Source organism: Ambystoma mexicanum, chromosome 4p (assembly GCF_040938575.1).
Source record: "Ambystoma mexicanum isolate Mex_15411 chromosome 4p, UKY_AmexF1_1, whole genome shotgun sequence".
NCBI lineage: Eukaryota > Metazoa > Chordata > Amphibia > Caudata > Ambystomatidae > Ambystoma > Ambystoma mexicanum.
Genome location: NC_090927.1, coordinates 217,671,293 through 217,699,247, shown reverse-complemented (window position 1 = coordinate 217,699,247; position 27,955 = coordinate 217,671,293). Strand labels below are relative to the sequence as shown.

General features: G+C 45.7%; 1 protein-coding gene across 2 annotated transcripts in view; it reads right to left on the bottom strand.

Moving 5' to 3' along the window:
- BLK (BLK proto-oncogene, Src family tyrosine kinase) overlaps positions 1 to 27,955 on the bottom strand; it is a 679,444-nt gene that overhangs the window by 7,856 nt on the left and 643,633 nt on the right. For both annotated transcript variants that reach the window (XM_069605731.1, XM_069605732.1), the window contains one exon: positions 15,727 to 15,858. In XM_069605731.1, the coding sequence (XP_069461832.1) occupies positions 15,727 to 15,858 (132 nt within the window). The remainder of the gene's footprint in view (positions 1 to 15,726; positions 15,859 to 27,955) is intronic.

The following is a 27,955-nucleotide window of genomic DNA, read 5'->3' as shown; positions in this document are numbered from 1 at the left end:
ATCGGTACCGCTGGTCAATCGGGACGATCCCATCTTGCGAGACTTCCAGAGGTTCCAACTGGACATGGAGAAGCTGTTTGCCTGGCACTTCCAAGGGCAGGCATTGGATAACAAACTTTTGTCTTTGCGTCAAGACAACCAGGATCTGCTAACTTAACTTACATCGCAACCTTTAACAGACTGATAGTGGAAACTGATTGGCCAGATGACAAGAGAACAATGCTGTTTTACCGTGGCTTGAGAGGGGAGTTAAAGGACGTTTTAGCTCAAGTAGTTAACCCACCCAGAGACTGGGCTGAATACATAGACTTGGTGGTCCAGCTAGATCATAGACTGCAGAACCGTAAGGCAGATCGTGCTAGAATGGATTCTCAGGTATATGTGCACCCAAAGGAAAACATTTCCAAGGCCACCGACGTGTCAGAACCCATGCAAATTGGGGAGTGCGAGGGCCGTTATCCAAGGCTGAAAGGGAAAGGAGAAGACAACATCAGTTGTGCCTGTATTGCGGCTCAGCCAGCCATTTCCTCCAAGAGTGCCCAGTGAAACCACCTAAAAAGGCAGTAGGGGTGGCTGGCAAGGTTGAGGCAGAGTCTGAGCCGGAAACCTTCTCCACCCGACAAGCGTAGAGGTCCACTTGTCGAGCAAAAAGAAGGACTCCCAGACCTTGCACCTAGTATTGCCCATGATCCTCATAAATCACCAACAGCCGTCTCGAATGCATGCAGTCAGAGAATATATCTATAGCGGAGCCATTGGAAATTATATGGATCAAGAATTGGCTTCAAGGATGAATCTTCCCCTTTGCGAAAAGGCAACAACAGACTTAGTCACCACTGTCGACGGAACCGAAATCGCTTCGGGCCCAGTAATTCACTCTACGACAGAGATGACACTTCTGTGCCAAGACGGACATCGGGAAGCCATCGTGTTTGATATAATCAAGGCTCTACAATTTCAAATAATTTTGGGAATGCCATGGCTAGAATCCCACAATCCTTGCATCGACTGGCGTGCTAAGAGGCTGACCTTCTCAGTTGAATGTAACTTGTAATTAAACTAAAGAACCTTTGGTCACAGGAGCGGCAACAATCATGAGCCTAACAAACCCACTACCTCTGGTATATCAAGACTATCAGGATGTATTCCAGAAGGATCAAGCCAACACGCTGCCCCCCACAGATCTTATGACTGCCAGATCGACCTTATACCAGGCGCACAGATTCCATGCGGTCGAATCTGTGCGCTCACAGAACTTGAGAACCAGCATTTAAAAAAGTATCTAGACCAGTACCTGGCTAACGGTTTCATTCGCCCGTCCAAGTCCCCGGCGGCCTCACCCTTATTCTTCGTGCCTAAAAAGGAAGGTGACCTTAGGACTTGCATCGATTAATACGCATTGAATCAAATCACTGTAAAAAAACTTTACCCGTTACCTCTGATTCCCGAACTATTGGACCAAGTTAAAGATGCCCGGATTTACACCAAGTTAGACCTCCGCGGAGCATACCACCTGGTACGAATTAAGAAAGGGGACAAATGGAAGACCGCCTTCCGCACCAAATATGGGCTATTTGAATACCAGGTGATGCCTTTTGGCCTTTGTAATGCCCCAGCGGCGTTCCAGTATTTCATGTACGATGTTTTGTGGGAATTGATGGATTTTTGTGTCGTAGTATACATAGACGACATTCTGGTATAATCCCATTCAGTACAATAACATGTGAAACATGTCTGCGCAGTTTTGGACAAACTTTGACACCACAGACTATTTGCTAAACTGGAAAAATGTTTTTTCCATGTGACTGAGGTCGAGTTCCTTGGATTTGTCATAACTCCTCAAGGTGTGCACATGGACTCACGAAAGGTCGATGCCATTCTCAAATGGCCGTCTCCAACCTCAATTAAAGGAGTTCAGAGCATGCTCGGATTTGCGAACTTCTATTGTCGTTTCATTCCAGGTTTTTCGCAACTAGTGCATCCCATCACCTCCTTGCTGCGCAAGAACAAACCTTTCCTATGGACTGAAGAGGCTGAGAAAGCCTTCCTGGAGTTAAAACAAAAATTCGTATCAGCCCCGATTCTGAAACACCCTCGTCCCGATCTTCCATACGTGGTGGAGATGGATGCTTCCAGCCTGGCAATGGGAGCGGTCCTCTCGCAAAGAGATCCAAAAACTGGTCAACTCCACCCGGTAGCCTTTTGGTCATGGAAATTTACGGCTCCCGAGTTCAAGTCTGCTATTACGGAAAAAGAACTGTTGCCTATCAAGGCGGCCTTCAAAGCTTGGCGGCATTATCTCTTAGGAGCAAGGCACATGATCACAGTAATCACTGACCACCGCAATCTACAGTACCTGAAGGTGGCGAAAGCTCAATTTTCTCGCCAACTCCGCTGGGCATTATTTTTTGCTGAATTTGTTTTTGTAATTACTTACCGACCTGGTTGTCGAAATGGCAAGGCGGATGCATTGTCCCGTATATGGGTAGACGAAGAATTTACCAACCCCGACCCAGTCCCCATCATTCCTGGTGAGAAGATTCTCGGCATTACAATGTCTCTAACATTAGATGACTTCCAAGAAGAAATCATACATCTCATTGATTCCAACACCCAAAGGAGTGGCCGACCAGAAGTGCGCACCACTCCATCTCAGACCAGTTACCATATTTTCGAGGACATCTCTATCCGCCCAGCAGGGAACTTCAGGAAAATGTCATCTCCAATTACCACGAATCATTAGTAGAAGGTCATCCTGGAATCGTTAAGACTGAGGCCAAGATTAAATGACACTTTTGGTGGCCCACACGGCGTAAAGACATCAAGCAGTTTGTATTGTCCTGCGGAGTTTGTGCTCAAAACAAGGCCCAAAAAAAGAAATCACCTGGACTGCTACAGCCATTGGATATTCCACCTACACCATGGCATAGCCTGTCTCTTGATTTTATAACAGACCTTCCTCCTTGTAACGGATTCAACACAATTCTAGTGGTGGTGGATTTGTTCTCTAAAATGGCCCATTTCATCCCATTGAAAGGGTTGCCTTCAGCTTCGATCCTGGCTAGAGAATTTCTGTAACAGATAGTCCGAATACACGGATTCCCTTCCATCCTGATCTCAGACCGAGGCAGCCAGTTTATCTCACGTTTCTGGAAGAAATGTTGTGAATTAGCTCAAATTGACGTAAGACTTTCCACCAGTCACCATCCCCAAACTGATGGTCAGACTGAGAGGACCAACCAGACCTTGGAGCAATATCTCAGGTGTATGAAGCAGCAAACGGAAGGCAGCTGGAAGGATGTTTTATGGATCACCGAATATGCCTACAACAACTCCCTACATTCCAGCACTGGTCAGTGTCCTTTCTATACAATATATGGGTTACACCCACAAACTTGCAATCTTGACCTGCCTCAAGTTCTGGAAATGCCCGCAGTGAGAAGCTTGCATTCTACCATCACTGAAGCCTTGAAACAAGCGACAGACCATCTAAAACAAGCTAATGAAAGATACAAGAAATCTGCTGATGTGCATAGAAGTGAAGCTCCAAGATACCAGGTTGGGGATGAAGTCTGGTTGTCATCAAAACACATACCAGTGAAAGGAACTCATACCTTCAATCCTAGATATTTAGGTCCATACACCATTAAGGCCATAATCAATCCGGTAACTATGAAATTGGACTTGCCCCCACACATGAAGATTCATCCTGTGTTTCAAGTCTCACTTTTGAAACCGGTTCAACCTGGGACACAAGTTTTGAAACCACTGAAACCAATCACAGTCAATGTGCCTGAATTTGAGGTCAAAGAGATCCTGGACTCAAAAATCACTAAATCAAAACTATTTTACTTAATAGACTGGAAAGGATACGGACCACATGAAAGATCTTGGGAACCTAGCGAACACACGCATGCCCCACGGTTACTAAGAAAGTTCCACCGCAATCACCCGAACAAACCAGGACCAATGGGTGAACCGGCCATTACGGGGCTCTTGGGGGGAGTGCTGTCATGGTGCATGCTCCCAAACCCTTGAATCTGGTGAGGGCACCCTTGACGCTGGCATCCTCAAGGGCTTATCAAGCCCCTAAGAAGTACCCTAGAATCTCCTGGACTCAGTCCTGGCACCACTGGCGCCAGGCTCATAGTAGGTGTTGAACTCATGGAACTATATTCTCAGCTTAGTGAGGCTGAGCCTTGCGGTACAGGGTGTAGCTGTGGGACTACTTTACCTGAAGTGGCAGGATACAGTTAAGGGACTATTTGCCTGGAACTACTTGCAAGGCTATTTAAACCGCACCCTGCAAACAGAACACGCTCTGTGTTATTCTGCCCGCCCAGAGTTTTCTATCCATCGGCACCTGTGAATGGAAAAGAGAAGAACAGGAGTTATTAAGCGACGAAGGCCTTACCTGCAATCGAACATTCCGGCCCTGCCTTCCACTTATTCCCGGACTGCCGCATCTGCAGAGAAGAAGCAGAAAAGAAGGTACTGCACGAGCATCCATCCTCACCTGGGCCGGCATCTTCCAGGAACTTCATCGAGTGGTCCTTCCATCATCTTCCTGGAATTGCACCGCACCTGCTGAATAGAAAAGACACAGCGGGTTAGTCACGCACAGCAAGAAAGGCTATTCAAACATTCAGCGCGCCTCGCATAGCGCTATACTCACCTGCAAGAAACCTGCTTAACATTGCAAGGAGAGTCAATCCATCATCCGGAAAACGCTTGACAATACGCCTAAAAGAAAAGAACAAAACGCTAGTTAAAAACTTGGGCGACAGAGACTTTAAGCATCTATTCCAAGAAGGCATTGGTATAGAGACTTTCCTGTTTACTCAGGTTCTTCCAAATCAGCAGCATCACCCATCGGATCAGTGAAGTAACTTGATCTTGGGGAAAGACTGTGCATCCCGCGCCCCTGCCAGAGAGTGCAGGACGGAGAACCCACCTTTTAAAAATCCAAGGTGAGCCAGAAGAAGAGAAGGAAATCGGAAAGTGGTGAAGCCAATTCAGTTGGCTAATATCTTGTTTCGATGTTGCAGGCAAACGCCTTCCGAGGTGAGATCGAAGGGAAGGCCCGGGCTAGCACCTTCTTAGAAGCAGTGCAACACCAGTGCAGACAGCAGCCTTCAGCCACGAGCTACGCCCCCGTGGAGACCAGGTGAGCGTGACAGCTATTGCTACAGTGGTAAAACCTATACCGGAAACCGTTAATACAGTAGACAGGTCAGTTATGTCTTCCAGTAATGTCACAGAAGAGACCATCCATGTGCATTTAGTTCTGTCCAATGGACATACTGAGGAAATAGTTTTTGATGTGATTGCTGCACCTCAGTACAATCTTATATTAGGTTTGTCATGGTTATCATTGCATAATCCATCCATTGGTTGGGTTATGGGACAAATACAGTAGCCCTCTGCATTTAGCAATGAACACTGTTTTCAAAGACAAGAAGTGATCAGTGCCACGTCAGCATTAGCCGCTATGGAGGGAGCCTCAACCATTGGTGCTGTTTTACCCAATAGCAATCCAGTTCTGTCTGAATACATGTCATACTCTGATGTATTTGACAAGGGTATGGCAGAACAATTACCTCCACATAGGCAATACGATTGTCCTATTGAATTACTACCCGGGGCGAAGATACCAACTGGTCGGGTTTACTCATTAACAAGGCAAGAAAACGAGGTCTTGAAGGAGTATATCAACAAGGCATTGAATATGGGATTCATTCAGCTTTCACAGTCACCTGATGCATCCCCTCTGTTCTTTGTCCCAAAGAAGGAAGGGGACTTGAGAACTTGTACAGATTATCGGGCACCGAACAACATCACAGTAAAAAAACAATATCCATTGCCTTTGATCAATGTGCTCCTTGATCAACTGGGTACGTCTGCTATATTTACCAAATCAGACCTACGTGGAGCCTACAATCTCGTGCGTATCCAAAAAGGAGACGAGTGGAAACCGCCTTCAAGATGCGGTATGGTCTCTACAAGTACCTTGTTATGCCTTTTGTCCTACGTAACGCCCCTGCAACTTTTCAGTTTTTTATGAATGACATTTTAGTGATCTCCTAGATCAGTTTGTCATTATATACCTGGACGATATCCTGATATATTCTTCCTCGTATTAAGAACATGTTGAGCACGTTTCCAGAGTCCTACAAAGATTGTGTGAAAAACATTTGTTTGTGAAAGCTGAGAAATGTTTTTTCCACTCCCAAGAAGTGGAGTTCCTGGGCTATGACATCACCAATCACGGTGTGTGAATGAGCCGCTCCAAGGTCAAAGCCATACTAGACTGGCCTATTCCCAGCAACACCAAAATGCTACAATCCTTTCTGGGATTTGCTAACTTTTACCGTTGGTTTATCCGGTCATTCTTCTGGACGGTAGCCCCATTGACAGCATTGACCAGTTCCAAAGTAGCGTTTTGCTGGAATCAAGGCGCGCAGAAAGCTTTCCTAACGTTAAAGGAGTTGTTCACCACTGCCCCCGTATTGCAGCATCCGGACACGGATCTACAGTTCATTGTGGAAGCCGATGCCTCCAGTGTTGCGATCGGTGCCATCCTTTACCAGGAATGCATTCATACCAAGGAAGAACATCCCAAGCTTTCTTCTCTCGCAAGTTAAACCCTTATGAATGCAACTATACCGTTACAGAGAGGGAATAGCTTGCCATTAAAGACGTATTCCTGGAATGGCGTCACCATCTCTTGGGGGCTAAACATCCTGTAGTGGTGTACTCTGACCATCGCAACCTTCAGGCATTCAAAACCTTGAAGTGTCTCACAGCTCGCCAGGCCAGATAGCATGCCTTCCTTGCACAGTTTGACTTCCACATCTCCTATCGTTCCGCACGGTAGCACACTAAAGCCTATCTATTATCTAGGATCAACAGTGACGTTCAGGAGACCCATCCTAAACAACGTTATGTTCTCCCTGATCAGGTGATATGCAGTTGCTCATTTTAACCTTCACTCAAACAGGAAATACAAGAGTGGGTGTCTCGAAATCCTCGCGAGATACAGGAATTCTGTCTGGACATACAAAACGGTCTGCCTTTCATACAAGGTTTCCTGTTCCTACCCACAAAGAGCACCCATAACAAAGCACTTCGACGGAATCACGATTTCATGGTTGCTGCTCATCCTGGCCAGAAAAAGCCTCTGGAGTTACTCAGAAGATGGTGTTGGTGGCCTTTCATGTCACGTGACGTGATCGACTACGTCTCATCCTGCTCTGTTTGTACTTGTACGCAATGCAAAGACATCCGCGGCAAGCCGATGGGGTTGCATCCTTTACCCGTACCTCATAAACCCTGGCACATGATATCCATGGATTTGGTTGTTGAGTTGCCAGGGATACGGGGATTTAACACCATATGGGTAGTAGTGGATTATTTCACTAAACTTGCACTTTTTGTTCCATGTGAGGGGGTACCCACAGCTCCTATCCTTGCAGATTTCGTTATATGGATTTTTTTCAGTTTTTTCGGCTTGCCTTCCATTATCATCAGAGATAGGGGGTCCCAGTTTGCGTCACGATTTTGGAGGGCATTAAGTTCTGCTTTACTTATTGACGACAGGATGTCTAGTTCATATCATCCGCAAACTGACGGACAGACGGAGAGAACAAACAGTACTCTGAAACAATATCTACGTTGTCTGTGTTTGCAGTTCCAATCCACCTGGTTGTCAGTTTTGCCCTCTGCAGAATTTGCCTACAACAATTCTCTACATTCATCCACAGGCACATCTCCATTGTATGCCTTATATGGCCAGCATCCCAGATCCATTCCAGTAGACCCGATTCATTACCAAGAAAACCCTGCGACAGTACGGAACATCAGAAATCTCAAGGTACTGCACGCCAGAATCAGACGACATCTGACAAGAGCTCAAGAACAGTCCAAGGCCTATGCTGATGCACATAGGAAACTGGCCCCGGTTTATCGGGTCGGTATGAAGGTGTGGTTATCTACAAAAAATCTGAAGATACCCGGAAAACGGAAATTGTTGCCCAGATTCATCGGGCTTTATGACATTACCAGTGTGGTCAATCCAGCTGCTGTTCGTCTGGATCTGCTGTTCCATTGGCAAATTCATCCGGTTTTCCATGTCTCACTCATTAAACCATGTCTTTTCTCCACACGTCTCTCTGTCCGACCTTTGTCCGTTTTGGTCAGGGGTTCTGAGCAGTATGAAGTTAAGGCCATTATGGACATGCGTCTCCGATCTGGGAAGCCTTATTACCTGGCTGATTGGAAGTGGTACTGCTCAGAAGACAGATCCTGGGAACTGTTGCATAACATTCACACACCTGTTCTGTTGCATCGTTTCCACGCTAAGAAGGGTGTGGCGGTCCCTTTGGGGGATGGCACTGTCATGCCTGTGCCTCCTTCCCTTGGGGTGCACAACACGCCTGTACCTAACACTACGCAAGGTATGCATTATGCATACAGAATGGCTAGACCGTTCTACATATGGTGGAGGCTTTTTAACACTCTTCCAGGAAAACGGCGCTGGCAGCTGATATGCCGGTAAAGTGACGTGTTTCCTTGACTCATATTTAGCAGCAGGTCAAGTATACATTTGCTGCTTCTGATTGTTGTTTCAATCTTGGTCGGAAGCTCCGACTCTCCCAGTCATCTACCTTCAAGCCATCTACAGCGCTTCCGGAATTCAACATTCTGTCCGTATGTTCACGGAGCGTTTGTGGGTGTTCCTGCCTAGCTTTCTATTCTGAGCGAGGCTTTTGTTATCTGTGGGCATTATTCCTCATAACTGAACTCTGCTTCCTCAAACACTTATTTCTCGTGATCTGTGCGGGTCCTTCCAAGTAAGTGTTTATACAGCGAGTTCCTTCCCATTTCGTTTACTGCATTCTACGGACACCTTCCCTCGCAGTCTTGAGTGAGGTGTGCTTATAGACACTATCCTCTGGTGATTCTAAGCGCTATCTTTTGCTGACGGCTGCCTTCTAGTTCACTTCCTGATTCAGTGCCAGCTTACTTTCTGTTTCGCCCATTCTCCCAATCCCTGGTCTGCGCTAGGCGTTGACTTGTGGGCTGATTCCTAAGTTAACTACTCCTAAGGGCATAGGAACCTTTATTACTTCATTGGAACGAAAATACTGTGAGTGGACTACTGTTGGTTATTTCCCTGAACGTTTACTGGATAAAATTCCGTGCACACTACTTTTGGTATGCTATCCAGGGGTGCGCCAACCTGGCACTAATGTGGCCCTCGTGCCTTTCGTGATCAGTTTCCATACTAACCTTCCCCTTCCTAGACGTTATTTCCTTGTGAATTTCCCAGATTTCTATATGGACCAACACTGGATTTCTGACTTCACCAACAGGTCAGTGTGTGTTCAGAGCGGATGTTATATAGTTGTGAGTGCTTTGAAGTATATTGATAGTTTCTTTATTTTACAGATTGACGTCTGTTGAGTACTCCTTGCCCTTTCCATTGATTTTCATTCTGTCTGTGGTAACATACCAGACAGAGAGCTTCATCAATTGGAAGGTCTATTGTTTGATCCCATTGTCATCTCACCGCTGTGTCCTCCAGTGATCCGATATCAGAATCCCAACTGGTCGACGGTGCTTAAACAAGCTGTATCCTTTACCAAGGTCTGGCCTTACCACCTGTATCCTTTGCTTTATTAAGTGGTATATTGAAATAAGCATTCATTTCATGACAATACTATGTTGCGCTGAATCAATTGAAATCTAAGCTATGCAACACCTTCCTGGCCATATTGCAGACCTTAACTGAGAAATTTGTATTTGTATTTATCAGTTTTACATAGCGCTTTACGCCAAAGCGCTTACCATTACAACAACAGGAATACAATAGAAGCATGAGTACTGAACATGAGTCAAACAATCGAAAACAGTATAAAGAACAAATTACTGAGAACTAGGAACAAGATAAAGATAGCGGAAGAGTAGGAAGGAGCAATAAGGACTGTCAAGAGAGAGGATGAAGAAGGTGAGATTTTAAGGAGGAGCAGAAGGAGGAGTAAGAGGAAATGGAACGGATAAGGAGAGGTAGAGAGTTCCAATGTAGAGGGGCAAGGAGCTGAAAAGTTCAGAAGCGGAGAGGTCAGCAGAACGGAGGGGGCGAGAAGGGGTGTAGAAACAGAGGAGGGAAGATAGGTAGGGAGGGGCAAGGTCATGAAGTGATTTAAAACGAGGCAGAGGAAGTTGAATTTAAGTTGTGAGTGAAAAGGGAGTCAACCAAGAGAAGAAAGCGTAGAGAAGATGGAGGAGAGAGGACCAAGAGTACGGAAGGCAGAGTGATAGAGGGATTTGAGGGGGGCAAGATGAGAGGCAGGAAGGCCAAAGAGGAGAGCAGAACAGTAGAATAGGTGGGAAAAGATAAGGGATGAGATTAAGAGTTTGGCAACATGCAAGGTGAGAGAGGAATAGATTTTGCGAACATTGAAGAGGTGATAGTGACAGGCTCAAGAGGTAAGAGAGATGTGGTGAGAAAATGAGAAGTTAGAGTCGAGGTGGAGGCCAAGATTGTGGGCAGAGGTTGTGAGGGGAAGACTGGTGTGGGGAAAGAGGATAAGAGGAGGGGGGAGAAGGGGAAGGAAGGGATATTGTCATGAAGGGGCAGATGCAAATTCTTCTTCCATTGTATCCAAACCCAGAGAGGCAAAATTGTGATCCAAGTTTGTAGTGCCCCATATTACAGGGATATTTGTCTGTTGCCACCCCTCAGAGAGATCAGCATTTCCAGTAAGTTACACTGCTGATATTCCTCTGGTATAACATCCCACTTCGCACATAGAATTCCCACCAATTCCACGTTCGTTAGAGACTTGTCCGCGGATATTAAACCCTTCTCTCTCTAACATTTCGAGGGGACAGTTACAGTCACAAGAAAATTGGCTACAGACCCCTCTCCACTATTAAGAGAGCTTGAAGCTTTCTCTAGGTAGATCCCAAGTCTCAAAGAAGAAAAACAAATGCTTCTCTTTAACAGATACTATTGCAAATCATCCCGCATGGTAGAGAGGAAGTCTTATTAAACCGTTAGTGAGTAGCTTTCAGAGTCCTTAAAAACCATGTTTGAGGTAATGTTGTAAAATAACTTCTTGTTTACTTTAACTGTAGGTGATACAAACACACAAGCCTTGGTCTCCAAATGGAGAGTTCTTTCGCTGAGGTTGCATTTTTACAAATCCACCACAAGGCAGAATTTTCTATGCACTCATGGGAATTTAAAACTGTACCGAGATATTTTCCAGCCTACCATTCAACACTGGAAATTCAGAGGATTGCGGTCCTGCACAAGCATCACCAGCGAGTAGCAGGAAGGGAAGACCAAGACGATCTATATGTAAAATGACGTCTTGGTCTGGCCCCCGAAACCCAGAGTGAGGTCAGGTGCACCCAAAAGCAACAACCAATCCCAATTACACAGGTGCAGGCACTCACACAAAGTGCACCCAAAGAGAGGGAAGTCAGTGTGGGTATTTAGAGGAGAAACATTGTTGGTGTTGGACCAGTGGACATTGGTGTTGTGAAAGAAGAGAGAAGACTTTGGCGATGAATGGGGACCCACAGTGTGAACGTAAGAGGCCAGGGACGTGTTCCAGGAGACTTGGTGTGTCCAGGAAATGGAGATCTGGGATTGTTGGATGGATAGAAGACCTGACGGCTGGTGAGGACATGCCAGGAATGATGTAGAAAAAGGGGTGTGGGTGGGGACTACTATGATAATCAAACTTGTCAGTATCCATAGCAGTTCCATATAGGTTAATTGGCGATCTCCAGAGACCCAATGTACACCACATTGGTATATATAATATTAGACAAAAAAGTGTCTGCTGAAAGATTCACCAGACTTGGAGTCGCCAAATTATGTAGTGAAAACCACTGAGTATCTTCTTTCACTTTATGATTGTTAATATGTTCATCATCAAGCAACAAAATTTAAGCAGTTTTAGATTTGTACAAAATATCTTCTTTAATTAAAGTTCATTATCTCCATGTAAATAAGCAGAAGCCTCTAGCACCGATGCTTTTCGGACCGAAGCCCTTCTTCAGGGCGAATTCTGCAATCTTGCGAAGTCAAGAAGACATGACCATGCATACAGTGATTTCATAATACGTATCTCTGTATTGCAGTACACGTCATTTTCTGCAGATAGATAAACTGTGTCTCAATGTCACAGAAAGAGAGTATAAGGCCGATTGCACCTGTAAATTGTAAGCATGTCCCTCATGGCCGCTATCGTGCGTGTGCCGTGATAACGAGAGTACGCTCTCCTGCAGTGCTTTCACCAGATAGGCGGCTGGGACCAAGATCTAGAGGTTGGTGACAATCCAGAGGTATTGGGGTACTGACACAGATGGCTAGGTTGGTAAAAGCAAAATCAGGTGGTTTATAGATGGTTTATAGAAATAGGGTCAAATGTCTGCAGAAGATGGGTGTTCAAAGACTAGTGACGCTGCGTTAGTAGAAAGGGGCAGAGAGGTCAGGGAGACTCAGTGTTTTCAAGGAACAGAACAAATTCCTAGAAAAACCGCTCTACTAGTTGGAAGAGTAGGTCCTCATTGAGGATAGAATATTGGTGCAGATGCTGGACATCTTCCTGAAAAAGCAATTGCAACTCTACTTCTGCCTTCTAAGGGTGGCACAGCGAGTTCTGCGGGCTATAAATGCAGGCTGTACATGGAACAGTGTAGAGGCACTAATAAGGAGGCTGGAAACTCAAAAACCTGAGACTGAGACTTTGTTTGGAACCTTTCGTCATACACTGTATTGCACCAGGTTGTGGGGACCCTTGAAAAACCAGCAAACCACAGGATAAAGGAAAAGGCTTTGTATTGGTTGGAATCTTCTATTATGCATCGTTTCATCGCTGGGAAGAGAACCACGGTACCACAAGCATTAGAGTAATCCAATTTAGATACAATGAGTGCCTTTGAATTGCTGGCTCCTGACAAAACAACTGAATTTGATGAAGTAACTTTCGTTCATAGCTCGATGAGTAAATGACAGCATTTGCCCGAGGAACGCTGGACAAAGACGAGTCAGAAATGGCCCCCTATGATTTTACATTGTCCTGGATTTTCATATTAAACCCAGAAAGAGTAATGGTAACTTAACATTTCTTGAAATTATCTTTGTAGTACTGAGTGGATATTAAAAGCAGTTCTGTCTTTGAATGGTTAAGGATGAGCAAGTTGTCCTTCATCCATACTTCAATAATGTTGACACTGTTTTGACTGTGTGTCACATTTCAGGAGGGGTACCTACCAGTTTATTGACCCAGGCTGTCATTCATTCATTATGGAATGGCACGCGTCTCCTAGTTATTAAATTAAGAAGTGGCATAATGTGGACACTAAACAATATGGGAGACAGACAGGTAGCCTATGGTACTCCACAATTTATTGAATCTGGAAAGGACAGGTAGAAATATATTTGGAACATTGAGGTTTTGCCCTACAAGAATGAGTTGAGGCAATCTTTAGCTTTAGAATCCCGGTTCAATTAGTGGTCCAGTATGCTCACAAGGATCTGGCGGTCCACAGTATTGAATGCACCAAAGAGATGCAGCAACGTAAGTATACACACAATCCGTCAGTCTCCATAAGCGGAAGCAGGTTATCCCTCACATCTTTCAGAGCTGCGTAAGTAAATCTGTTGACTTTGGATCTAGACTACCTTTCACCATGGAGATTTATTTTTCCTCAATGTACGCTTGCAGCTTTATAGGTGCTAATTTATGTACAATTTTCTAAAGGAAAGCAGAATTGGAGATGTGTCGGAAGGTATTTCACACTGATGGATGCATTATGGGATTTTTGAAAGTGTGGTGACCAAGTCTGTTTTAAGGTATTGTATCTGGCACTAGGCCCTCTCAAAAAGACTGATTAATAAAGTTTGTAATTAACCAAACAAATGCTTAGGAACAATTTTTAAATACAAATGATGGACAGGGGTCACGCAGAAAATGTACTAGAAAAGGTTATCTAAAATCTTGTGCACCTCCTCTGTATACATTTGTTTAAAAGTAAACATACTTGTAATTGAACTATGGCATGTTTTACAACTTTCAGAGAAGCTAGTAACAATTAAAAAGATATGCATTTACACATATTTTCTGTTTTATCAATGAACACAGACTGCATTTCATTACGCCAAGGATTTGAAGGGAATGGGCCTGCCACCAGCAGAATCATTTGGACCACTTGTAAAAAAAACTTAAATAGTTTTAGAAGAATTTGGAGCTGATTCAATATTAGAGTATTTGCTTAAAGCACAGCTCTTTTATAGTTTTGCCATGTTGATTTCAAAGAGAGACACACAGGAAAATAAATGTTGTGTCCTTCCACATTTCCTTTCTAGGCTTCTAATCTCACGTCTCATTTTGAGAAGATCCTCCAAATACCCAACTGAGTTTTAGATGAGACGCTCCATCCAGAGAGAGTCCTAGCGACCAATTGTAAGACCCTACAAGAGTAAAATTGAGAATGGGATGAAAGTTCTTGATGATATTTTATAGAGTGGAAGTGACTGCCTCGGCTCCTAGATCATTTTTATTTTGAATCTTCTTGCAGTATTTTCCCAGCATGTTTGACATGGTCCATATCATCTAACATAAATGCCATTGAAGAATTGTCAGTCCAATGCATCCAATCATTTACGCTGACATTCAGCGTTAGCAGCCAATCTAAAATATGCCCTTCGTCATGAGTAGTGTACATTACTTTCTGTTGGAAATGTAGATACTGAATCAGGGCACATGGGGTGTAAACTCTCTCTAGTTGGAATTATCCTTCAGGTGTACATTAAAGTCACCAAGAATAAGTATTTTACTTGTTGTGTTCATAGTGGATAAAATAAACTGTAAATGAAATCAGAGGTCGGAGCAGGGAGTCAATAAATGAACATTATTTGTATCACAGATTTCTCAGAATTAAGTAATTTGGCACTTAAAATATCACACCCTGCTATGAAGATATATGTGCAGTACTGAATATTGAGGAAGATTTGCCAATCAGAGATATCCACCCCAACAAACAGTTTTCCCATTCATATTGTGAATAGCCAAAACCTCTAGTGATAGCATAAGACCCAAGTTAGGCTGGGTCTTATGCTACCCAAGTTAGGCTGGGTCTGTTTGCACGAGAAAATATATTTTATTAGAGATAATAACATCTTGAATTTCAAGAGCATGGCAGGGGAATGAACAATAACTGAATATATTGTATTTTAGCTGACAATGCAGTGACTAGTAAGATTTGTTAGAATAGTAAAAGAGCGCATATTTTCACCATAAGATTTAAACGTAGACGAGGGAAGGGGAACGAGGGTTTGGCAAAAGGGTAAAAGCTGTATCTTTCTTACAATAAATGCGGCTACCAAAAATAACCGGTGAACCGTTACGGATAAACTTGACATGACTGGTTCACAAAGAAGGTGGAGATAAAATAAATATATTCTTGTTCATTAGAAAGGACAAGAAAAGGCAGACTGTAAAAAACAATGATGTAATGATGTACATGACATGTGTTATACCTATGAGCTACTAAAAACTAGCCTTTCTCATGCAGCGCTCAGATTTCAATGTTGTATTTTGTCAAGAAATGCAATGTAGACCACATATTCATACCACATATATGATCTCTGAACTCCACGTAAAAAAACACATGTGGACCAGTATTTTTCTTCTCTTATAGTACCTGGGTAAGGGGTTCTTCCATATGTTACTATTTCAGTAAGTAGGATTCCAAAAGACCAAACGTCTGACTTGATGGTGAAAACTCCAAAGTTTATCGCTTCTGGTGCAGTCCATTTGATGGGAAATTTTGCTCCTGCAAAGAACAGCACAGTTTAACTCAGATTTTAAGCACATTTAGAAGCATTTGCCCATGATCAAAACATCTGCATGGAGACAGAATAGTTTTCAAGCATAGCTTTTTACCATCTTTCCTTCAGTATTTGGGTTACATATGTCTTTACGGAATGGAGGAGACAGGTGGTAGGTTATTGACATCTGTGGCAATTGCAAAGCACAATGTTCATCAATGGCTGATCAATTGGCCTTGATGGCCCTCAGGGTGAGCAAAAACAGGATGTGTCAGTTCCCAGATGTGGACCCTGACTTGCTGTTTCCTTCTATACTTTTAGCAATTCCCCCATAGGGCCTGTTCCTGCAGCGTGGACCATTTGTCAACCTTTAACAATAACTGATTTTGCTTGTCTGTGTGGCCTAATTCCTTAGGATGGTCAGCATTCAGCCCCCCATGCTTCACATTGGTGTGGTTTTTGCTTGTAGGGTTTGTGAGGATCGGACGTTTGAGTACAAGGTTTGAGGTAGTATGATACACAAGTAGGTACATTGAGCAGGTAGGAGGTTGGCAGGTTTTTGTGGGCTAACCTAATGAAATAAGATGTGGGAGAGGTGACAAAGAGTTTCGCGAATGTGATGTGATCATCGGATTGCACAGAGGTTTAATAGGGTGAGTTCAAAATGATGAGGAAAGGATAGTGGGTGCATGTGAGTATACGGATCATTTTATAATTATAATTGGTTATTTATAAAACGCTTAATACCAAAGAGGTTTTTAAGCATAGACTGGGATTTGAACTTCTGTTGCTCTGGGTTGTTTTGCCTTCAAGGCGAGCGCATTGCCACTAAGCTATACTACCCGTGTCAACACGGATCAACATACTATATAGGTCATTAAGCATGGGTTTGTGTTTTTGGTACTACTTTCTCCACTGAGTTGAGTATTAACCTCTTAACCTGAAAAAAGAAAAGATACACAATCACTGATAAGACTGCATTGGTCTGGGATCGAACATCTACTCTCGTTGTTTGTGGTTTGCACCTTTACATCACTGTTTTATTCTTTTTTCTTATCTTATTAACACATGTGTAACAAAGATGTTTGCTTAACTATTTCACTGCCCTTAAAAGAGATACATATGTTCTAATTTCCATAGAAAAGCATTGGTGTGTGGTAAGTGAAAGGGTTAATTGACCCCTGTTGTCTGCTACTCTGTGCACCCTGCTGCTCATGGGTTAAGTCAGAGTGGACTATTCTGCCATATTGACTCTGATGTGTTCCACTGTGACGTACTGGATTTTGCTCTGCAGGAGTACAAGTATGAGTAGCGGTAAAAATGACAACTTGGCCCTCACACTTGTACACACCAAGAGCCAACGCAATCATACAGGTAAAACAGGTAGAGTTAAAATATATTCCTCCTTTGTCTTTTGTGGTAACAGGAGCCAAGTGAAGGATATGCTCTTAAGGGGAGTACAAATATGATCCACTAGTGAGCCAAACAACACAGTAATGCAGTCCAAAAGAAAGTCAATGTCCAATCAAGGTTATTTACAAATATATATACTTTAATTGAGCACACCATCTGCAAAAAAACTAAATAGAAAACACTGTACAAAAATCCTGCACTGTGGAAGAACAGGGAAGATGCAACAGAGCTAAGAATGTGGATTAAAGAAGGTGAAATAGTGACCTAACCAGTCTCTAGGGACCAAGTGGACTGAGGTGCCAGTTTGTGGTCAACAGTACCTGGTTTCGATTCTTTGAGGGTTGACGGTGTCGAACATTGATGCGAGCGGGTCGTCTCTGTTTGGGGACAGTGGAAGTTGTGGGGCCAAGCATCAAGCAGGCAACGATCGGGAGCAAAAGCGGCCTCTCTGTGCAGTCTGAAGAGGGGCTTTCAGAGATGCAGTTAGGGTTGCTTACCAGAATCTCTTTAAGGTTTGGCTGGGGCAAATTGGGTTGTAAATGCTGGGAAGTGTCAATGAGTAATGCTCCAGGTGATCCAGTTGCTCCGATGTGCAGGTTGGTGAAGCGGCTGTTTGAGCGCAGGGTCGAATGATGGTTGTAAACCTTGGGTAGAGTTGGCTTGTGACGACCCAGTGGTTCGAATCAGTCATGATTCGAGCTTAGCAGGTGATGGGCTCAGCAAGGGCACAATGCAGCTTTGAGCTGGTTTGGGATGCAAGCAATAAAGTTTGAATGGGTGGCGGAGCACAAAAGACAGTGCCAGCATATTCCCTCTGGTTCTGTGGGTGGTGTACATGGGTTCAGTGCAGTAGAATAGTGAATTGAAGAAGCGGTGGAAGACCCCTTTTTTTAAAGGTAAAAGTCCTCAGGTGATTTGACTACAGCTACCGTGCTTTAGGGGCTCAATATCAGCTCTTGAAAGAAGTGGACTTTGCCCTTCTGATGTCACACCAAAGGGCTTTGCTCTAGAGGACATGGTTGGCAGACGAAGGAGAGAGTCAGAGAGAATCAAAATGGTGGAAGTCTAATTCATTTGAACAGAGCCTACCTGTCTACTCTAATCCCGTCCCCTTCCCTTCTCACTAAGAACAAAGATATTTAGAGATGCAGCACACTGGTGTGAGTCTACTCCTTTTGAATGGGTGTGCTTCCTGGGCCCAGGACAGTTGCCTGTTGTTCAGCTGTCATTGGCAGAGGGTGTTACCTGCTCTCACAAAGAGACCAGAGCAGAGGCATGGCCATTGATGTTCCTGTCCTGACATTTGGGGGTTTCAACCCATATGGCCAGAATACACATCACAGAGCTGACTCACTAGAGCTGACACATGTGTGATATCAATTTGGATATGGCAGCATTATCATAAGTACCAGAAAAGTGATGGGCAGAAGGTTTTGAATTATTCTGAACCACTGGCATTGCTCTGGGCAACCTTCCACACCACCGTTTTTTAGCCTGTCTATGCCATTGCAAAAGGGTCCAGCCATATGCAAATCAGTCAGGTACTGCTACCAATGGGAGAAGCCCTACCCGAACTGCTAGGCCTGATCCCCTCTGCATGGAAACACAAGCAACCCCTGAAATGTTTTGGCCTTGTTGGGGCTCCTCAGTGAGGTGCAGCTTGATTCCCTACAGTGCAGCGAGCCCACGGAAACACAAGTAACTCCAAACATGTTTGTGCCTTGTTGGACCTCCACAGTGATGGTGCAGACGAGATAAAAAAAGGGTGGTGTGGAAGGTTGCCCAGTGGTTCAGATTCATTCAAAACCTTCCACTCATCACTTTCTTGGTTGTAGTTTGTCTCCATATGTGAGAGAGGGTCCCTTGCTTGCTGAGCCATAGGGAATCAAGCTAATCCTGATTAGCGAACACCCAGAATATTATTCTCCTCGAGAAACTGTTGAACCTGGATGTAGGCTGCATGATTCAGGATATTCAGGAAGTAAGGTACCGTAGTAATGGGGTGATAGTTTGTAGGTATGGAGGGGTCAAAGGAGGGTTTCTTGAGCAACGGTAGGACCCACGCTTCCTTTAGGTAGGTTGGCACTGAATTGGGGGAGAAGGAAGCATGAATAATGGCTGTGATGATAGGAGTAAGTGTCTCAGCACAGTCTTTGATGATTGGGGCTTGGCAGGAGTCCCGATTGCAACATAAAGGTTTGAGACTCTTGATGATCTTGGTGATGTCTGGGAATGAGACAGGGCGGAAGCTGAACGGGTTGCAGGTGTGGGCCGGTACGGTGGTGGGTGCTGTCGCTGATGGTGGTTTGGCTAGCATGGCAAGTTGTTTGGAGAGGATTTTTTCTTTGAGGGAGTTGACTTTTCCAGTAAGGGCACCTTGTATTGTGTTGCACCATGCACTGTCCAATGTCAGGTCTGGCTAGGGGGAAGTCTCTAGCTCCCGGAGGATTGTGAATAGTTCCCGGGAGTTGGATTTGGCATTACTCATTCTGGAGTTGTAGCTACTGGCTTTAGCAGCGTGGATTTCTTTGGCGAGGGAGGTGAAGAGAGCTTTGGAGGCAGGGGAGGTTTTTTTTCTTCCCAGCTAGCTCAGAGGCATGGCTTTTGGCAAGGCTTCAAGATGATCAGGTGTGAACCAAACATTTTTTTTAGTGAGGGTTTGGCTTTCTGAAGTTTGAGTGGGGCAAGCGTGCCGACTGCCTGGGAAATGGTCTGCTTGTAGATATCATCCACAGCAGCTGGATCTGTCACTGAGGAAGGGGGGGTGAGCAAGAGTAGCAAGTAACGGGCAAAGTTAGTGTTGTTGAGTTTTTTTGTGCACAGAGCCATACCTTCAGGTTTAGCAGGGTGAGCTGGTCTGGGGCGTTATAAAGGGGGAATTTTGAAGGCAATGGTGTGGTGGTCAGACCATGAGCAAAGGGAGGCGACGGGAATGGAGATGTTGGAATTGAGGTAGCTGATCCAGTCAAGCGTGTGGCCTTGGTCGTGGGTGGGCTCGAGGGATCGTTGCATGAAGCCAGCTTGGTTGAGTGTGGTGGCTACGCTGGTGGCGAGTGAGTCTGCTGGATCGTTGAGGCCTAGGCTGAGGTCTCCAAGGATTACACATTTTAAGTTGGGCTTGATCGAGGAGAAGATGCTTTGCAGTGAGTTATCCTCGAAGACAGGGCTGGGGCAAGGAGGTTGGTAGATAAGGAGGATGGTGATGGAATCGGTAGGTGACTTGGAGAGCTTGGCGAATAGGGATTTGCAGTTTTGGATGACGTTGGTGTGCATGGCTCTGATAGTGAAGGTGTTTTTAAAAATGAGGGCGATGCTGCCTAATGTTTTAGAGGATCTGTCACATCTTATGATGGCATAACCCAAAGGGATGGCAATGTAAAGGGCTGGGCCTGCAGAGGGGCGGAGCCAGATTTCAGTAATGGCAAGTAATTCGAAGTTGGTGGAAGTTATGAGGTCATGGATTTCAGCTGCGTGGGCCGGAACATATCTTGCCTTCATTAGGATGCAGTTGATAGTCTTATGGATTGGTCTGGCGGGCATGCACATTTGCATAGGGCACAATGGCTGAATAATGTAGAGAGGGAAGCGTGGGATGAACTGTGTGTGCATTCTGAGTATTTTGTTCCTCATAAGGATTAGAGGGTGCGTAGCAAAAGCAGAATCAGAGGTTTTAGGTTGCGTGGGGCATGGTGTGCATTTCTGCAATGGACGGAATGGCGGAAGATCGTGGTGTGGGATGCACGCAGTGAGCCATGTGCATAGCCTGAGGAACCTATTCCACGTAAGGTTCAGAGGAGGTGTAGCAATATCAGAATCTGAGGTTTCAGGTTGCGTGGGGCATGTTCTGCATATTTGCGATGGACGGAATTGCTGGGGATCATGGTGTGGGAAACACGCAGTGAGCTGTGTGTGTGGCCCGAGGAACCTAGTCCTCGTAAAGATCGGAGGGGGAGTAGCGATAGCAAAATCAGAGATTTCAGGCTGTGTAGGGCCTGGTCTGGGAATCTGCGATGAGCGGAATGACTGGGGAGCTTGGTGAGGGATGCACGCGGTGAGATGACTGCGTAGCCTGAGGAACCTAGTCCTCATAAGGATCGGAGGTGGCATAGCACTGGCCTAGCCTAGGCATCTGGCTGTTAGGGGTATTGGCTGGGGTGGCCTGGGCGTGCGTTTGGGGGAGCGGCGAGGTGCATGGAGGGTGGAAGCACCAATGTGCTTACCTGCTGTCCAAGTGTGCCGGGCGGCCCTGTAGGTTGGCTGGGCTTGCATTCAGGGTGCCATGGTGGCTCCAGGGTTACGGGCTGTTCCTGGTCTCAGATCTGCCTGAGGTTGTTGGAAAACCACAGTGACGGGGTCTGGCCGAGAAAATGAGGTGAGGCACGTGTCGGTCGAGATCAGTGGCGTGATTGTGTGGCAGCTAACACCTTTGTCGCTCAACACCGCACCCTTGGCCTGCATGGGCTTTGCCGCAGAGGGTTCGGCATTCAGGATTTAAATGAAGCGGAGTCGAACATTGATGCAATGTGTAGCACGTAGTATATTACGATCGAGCAGCATGCTCTGCAGACCTGCAGCATTCAGCACTGTGCCCTTGGCCTGTGCTGGCTTTGCTACAGAGGGTTCAGCACGCAGGTTTTAAACGAAGTGGAGTCGAACGGCAAAGCGATGCATAGCACATAGTGGACGTGGGTCAAGTAGTGTGCTCTGTGGACCTGCGGTGCTCAACACTGTGCCCTTAGCCTGTGCAGGCTTTGCCACAGAGTGTTCGGCATGCAGGTTTTAAAATAAGTGGAGTCAAACGTTGATGCGATGTGTAGCATGTAGTGGATGTGGATCGAGCAGCGTGCTCTGCAGACCTGCGGTGCTCAACACTGCCCCCTTGGCCTGCACGGTCTTTGCCAGCAGGTTTTTAACAAGGCAGTGTCGAACGTTGATGCGAGGAGTAGCATGTAGTGTACTTGGATCGAGCAGCATGCTCTGCGTACCTCTGGCACTCAGCACTGCCTTTGGCCTGCTCCAGAGGGTTCGCCACGCATATTTTAAATGAAGCAGAGTCACACGTTGATGCGTAGCTCCTAGTGGATGTGGATTGAGCAGCATGCTCTGCAGACCTGCGGTGCTCAACTCTACAACATTGGCCTGCGCAGGCTGTGCTGCAGAGGTTTTGGCACGCAGGTTTTAAACAAAGTGAAGTCGAACATTGATGCAATGCGTAGCATGTAGTGGACGTGGATCAAGCAGCATGCTCTGCAGACTTGCAGCACTCAAAACCACACGCTTGGCTTGCGTGGGCTCTGCCCCAGAGGGTTTGGCAGGCAGGTTTTAAAGGAAGCAGAGTCAAACGTCGATGCGATGCATAGCACACAGTGGACGTGGATCGAGCAGCGTGCTCTGCGCACCTGCGTCACTGAACACTGCACACTTGGCCTGTGCAGGCTTTTGAAGAATGTTTTGTGCAGCACCCCACAGAGGGGGAACATTACAGTTGGGGAGGCTGGTCCTATCTGATTGCTTCATTTTGTTTGGTGATAAACCATCCAGCTATATTTTTTTTAAAATACAAAAGTAGATACATTTGTATTAGGTATATTTGAGCTTAAATGTCTATTTGCAAAACTACACAGCTGGTTTTGAGTTCAAAACAGGCCTTTTAGTTCTACTAACCAAGAGAGGTCCACTTACTAAGTGACAACCAAATCGGTCACTTGGAATAAAGCCATTCAGTCGGTTTGGAGGGTCTGAAAAAAAGCTCAATTAGTTTTAATTGTGGAGAGCGAGGAGAGTTCTAGGGTATTCGTGCTGCAACATTTTTTGCAAGTGACATAATGCAGCCCGGTGGAATTTGTAGGGACATCTAATTCAAAGAAAAGATGCGGAGCAAGGCACCATTTTAAAAAACAAACATGCAAACTGCAGCATGTGCACAGCATTTCAAAAACATGTGCAAGCAAAATGTGCCATGTTTTGCAGCCTCTAAAATCCAAAAATAATCGCCAAGTGCCGAGAACAAAATTTCAAGTGTAAGGAAGCATTGTGCAACTTTTGTTAAAACTAGAAAACTGATGCTTTTGAAGAGAAAATCGTAGCAATATAAAGTGAAAGAGAAAATTAAATTAGCATTTTCTGCTGCTTTTTGTTTTTTTTCCTTTGCTGAAATTAAGAGTTAGGAGTTAGGATTAAGAAGCCTACGGAGGTTGAAAATGTGGACCTTTTATTGGAGTTTATAAGCCGATACAATGGATAATCTGCCATGTTTGAAAACATAAAATCTAGGAGAACAGGAAAATGTAAATCTAAAAACTGCAATTGTGAATGGGACCAACTCTGAAATCTGACATCTGGTATCCTTTCCAGTCCACCAACCAGCCAGCAATACAAAAACAGAACGGATATGCCTTGCCCTCTCAAGGAATTGGATCTTTTGTGAATCTGAGCCAAAAAGTATGTCTGTCCTGCAACGAGGTCACTTGGAGGTCAAACTTGCTATAAAGGTCTGCATCTGTGTGTGGTAGGATTAAGATTTTTTTTTAAATTGTAGGAATTCAGCTTTACCAATGGATCTTTCTTAACCAATCTGCTATTTGAACCTCCCAGGAACCTCCTGAAGAAAGGAAAAAGACACCTGTAAAAACAAACTCTTTCCCTAAAATCTGCCCGACCTGGGGACTGTTCCACGAGGGGCAGGATTAGAGTTATAAGCCCCCCAAAACATAAACCACAAGAGACAAGGCATCTGAGTAACAAATACTATACTTCCAGCTCTGGATCAACATCAAAAATAGCAAATGCTCTATAGCCGGGTAGAAAATTGAATGACTGTGTAAAGTGATCAGCTACATTACATTAAATGAGGCCATAAATCAAGTATCTTTCAAGAAGTGGCCATTGTGAAAGATGCACAATTTTATCTACAGGACAAACTGGAACAAATAGAGACTGACCTGAAACAGGCAGTCTGAAAAGGGAGTACTTTGGGAAAGATATGCTGCACTGGCAGTAAACATCAAGAAAGGTCTGGTGTAATAAAAAATTGCCAACGCAAGAATGATTGGCTAAATCAGGAATTACAAAATAAGGACGACTTCTTAACTTCCCATAGCAAAACGCTGTAATCTATTCTGGCCAATATGTGTGATTTAAGTGAGCAGTTATTCCAGTGTAAGCAGAAAATGATAATTGAAATGGAAAAAAAAGAAACAATAGATCAATAAGTGTGGTACAAAAAGTGCCCCCTCCCACCCCCTTGCCCCCATGATGGTTTGTGTTCCCCCTGTGATGGTTTGTGTGCCCCCTCACACCTCTTCGCTGCCATGATGGTTTGTGTGCCCAGCTCCCACCCCCTTGCCCCCAGTGATGGTTTGTGTGCCCGCCTCCCACTCCCTTGCCCCCTGTGATGGTTTGTGTGCCCCCTCAGACCCCCTTGCCCCATGTGATGGTGTGTTTGCCCCCTCCCACCCCCTTACCTCTGTGATGTTTTGTGTGCCTCCCTTGCGCCCCCTTGCCCCTGTGATTGTGTGTGTGCCCCCCTCCCACCCCCTTGCCCCTGTGATGGTTTGTGTGTCCCCCTAACACCCTCTTGCCCCCCATGGTCACGTATGTGCCCCCTCCCACCCCCTTTCCCCCCGTGATGGTGTTTTCCCCCTCTCGATGGTGTGTGTGTCCCCCACCCACACCCTTGCCCCCTGTAATGGTGTGTGTGCCCCCATCCCACCCCTTTGCCCCATGTGATGGTTTGTGCACCCCTTCCCATCCCCTTGCCCCGTGATGATATGTATACCCTCCACCCACCCCCTTGCCCCCATGATGATTTGCGTGCCCCCTACTCACCCCTTGTCCCATGAGATGGTGTGTGTGCCCCCACCTCCCCCACCCCCTTGCCCCCCATGATGGTTTGTGTACCCCCCAGTCACCCCCTTGCCCCCTGAGATGGTATGCACACCCCCACTCACCCCCTTGCACCCTGAGATGGTTTGTGTGTTCTTCTCCTTCCCCTCCCCTCCAGCACTACTCTGAAAGGTCGCCTGGCCTAGTACGTTGGTCTTTTGTTTTTGTATGTGTATTGTATTTGTTATGTTTATATAGCGCTGTACATTTTAAGAACTGGATACATAAAACATTATAACAGTTGAAGCAATTTACAATTATGAATCAGACCAACAAAACAGTAAGTAGAGCAATTAAACTGAAAGGGGAGAGTAGTGCAGTAGAACTGAGAGGGAAGAGGGAGGGGTGAGGAGGAGACGTAGGATGGAAACAGAAGGGGCTATAAGGGCGAGAATGGGGGTAGGGGGGAGGGGAGGGAGATGATAATGGGGACAAGACAAAGGAAGCAGGGGGAGCAAGCAGGGGGGAGGGTTTCATGGCGGGGGATGGAGAAGGAGAGATTTAAGGGAGGTGCGGAAGGAGGTGAAGGTAAGTATAGAGTGGATTGAGAGAGGCAAGGAGTTCCAGTGCAGGGGGGCTAGGAGCTGGAAGGAGTGGAAACGGGAGGGGGCACAGGGGGATGGAGGAACAGTGAGAAGGAAGTTGTCAGCTGAACAAAGGGAGTTGGAGGGAGTGTAGAAAGAGAGGAGGGAGGAGAGATAAGAGGGTGCAAGACCATGGAGAGATTTCTAGACTAAGCAGAGGACATTAAATTTAAGTTGAGAGTGAAAGGGAAGCTAGCCAAGGGAAGAAAAGGAAGCAGAAATTGAGTCACGGGAGGTAAGGAGACAGAGGGCACGGATGGCAGAATGGTAGATAAATTTGAGGGGGGCCAGATGAGATGATGGTAGTCCAAAGAGTAAGGAGGAGCAGTAGAAGAGGCGAGCGAAGATAAGGGAGGAGATTAAAGGTTTAGTAGCATGGAAAGTGAGAGAGGGGCGGACTTTGCGAATATTAAAGAGGTGGTAGCGACAGGCACGAGAGGTGAGAGAAATATGATGGGAAAAGGAGAGGGAGGAGTCAAAGTGAATGCCTAAGCTGTGAGCATGGACAGAGATAGGGAGATTAGAGGGAGGAAAGTGAATGAAAGGTGGAGGAGAGGGAGGGGGAAGAGAGTTGGAGGGGAAGAATAAGACTTCCGTCTTATCAGCATTGAGGGTAAGAAAGCGGGATGACATCCAGTTTTTAATGGCAGTAAGACATTAAGAGAGTTTAAGGTGGAGGTCGGTAGAGAAGGAAGAGAAGGAAAGGAAGAGCTGAGTGTCATCAGCATAGAAATGGTGAGGAATACTGAATGAGGAGATAACAGGGGCAAGGAGGGGGGTGTAGAGTGAGAAAAAGAAAGGGCCAAGCACAGAGCCTTGGGGTATGCCGTATTCCAGAGGCTGGTTTGGTGAGGAACGGCCGCCCAGGGATACAGTGAATGAGCGGGAGGAGAGGTAAGAGGATATCCAGTTAAGAACAGAGCCTTTGAATCCAAAGGAAGAGAGAGTGTTGAGAAGAAGGGGGTGATCGACAGTGTCGAAGGCAGCAGAGAGGTCAAGAAGAATGAGGACTGAGGATTGCTTAGAGTGTCGAGCGGAGAGGAGGGACTTAAGGATGTAGGTGAGGGCCGTTTCAGGAGAGTGTTTAGGTCGGAAGCCAGATTGAGAGTGGGGTAGGAGAGAAAGATTGGCGAAAAAGGTTGAGAGCTGCGAGTAGGCAAGGCATTCGAGTAGTTTAGAGAGGAATGGGAGACGAGAGATAGGACGGAAGTTAGAGGTGAGAAGGGGATCAGCAGAAGGTTTCTTCAAAATCGGTATGATAGTGGCATGCTTGAATGTGGAGGGGAAGGTAGCTGAGGAAAGGCAGGTGTTGAAGAAGGAAGTTAAGTAAGGAATAAGAAGAGGGTTATTCTTGGGGATAAGAAGGGAGGGGAGAGGGTCAGTTGGAGCAGACGAGGGGCGGCTTAGGAGAGGAGGATGGACACGTCTGAAGGGGAGACAGGCGAGAAGTCAGACATGCAGGTTGAGGGGGAGTGGGAAGAAGGGGAAAGGGGGGGATAAGAAGAACAACTGATTTCTTGCCGAAGGGCAAGAATCTTTGAGGAGAAGAAGTTTGCAAAGTCAGAGGGAGAAAGGGTGGAAGAGGCTGAAGGATCGGGGGTAGGAGGGGAGAGAAGACGAGAGAGAGTTTGGAAGATACGGCGAGGGTGAGAGGCTTGGGAGTGAAGAGTAGTAGGAACATTTAGCTGAGGTGAGACAAGAGTCATAAAGAGAGTGGTAAGAGAAATATGAGGTTTGATTGGATAGCGAAGGAGATTTGAGCCAGAGTCTCTCGAGACGTCGGAGGAGACAACGCATGGAGAGAAGTTGAGGAGAGAGCCATGGTTGAGAGGGTTTCCGGGTTGGACGGAAGATGGAAAGGGGGTAAAGTAGATCAAGAGAGGAGGAGATAGAAGAGGAAAGAGTGGATACTGCATCATTGGCCGAGAGGGAGGAGAAATCTTGGAGAGAGTGGACAGACGAAGAGCAAGTGTGGAGAAAGAGGGAGGGATCAAAGTTGTGAAGGTCATGTCAGGAAAAGATGGAAGGGGATGGCATGGGAAAAGAAGAATGGGGAAGGGGAGTAAGGGTGAAGGAGAGTAAAGCATGATCGGAGAGATAAATAGGTAGTGTGTAGACAGTAGAAGAGGGGTAGGTAGAGGTTTGTCCTTCTTCTCCTCCCACACCCCTTATCCATCCTCCCCACCCTCCTCCTTGTTTAATTCCGGCACTACCCCAATTG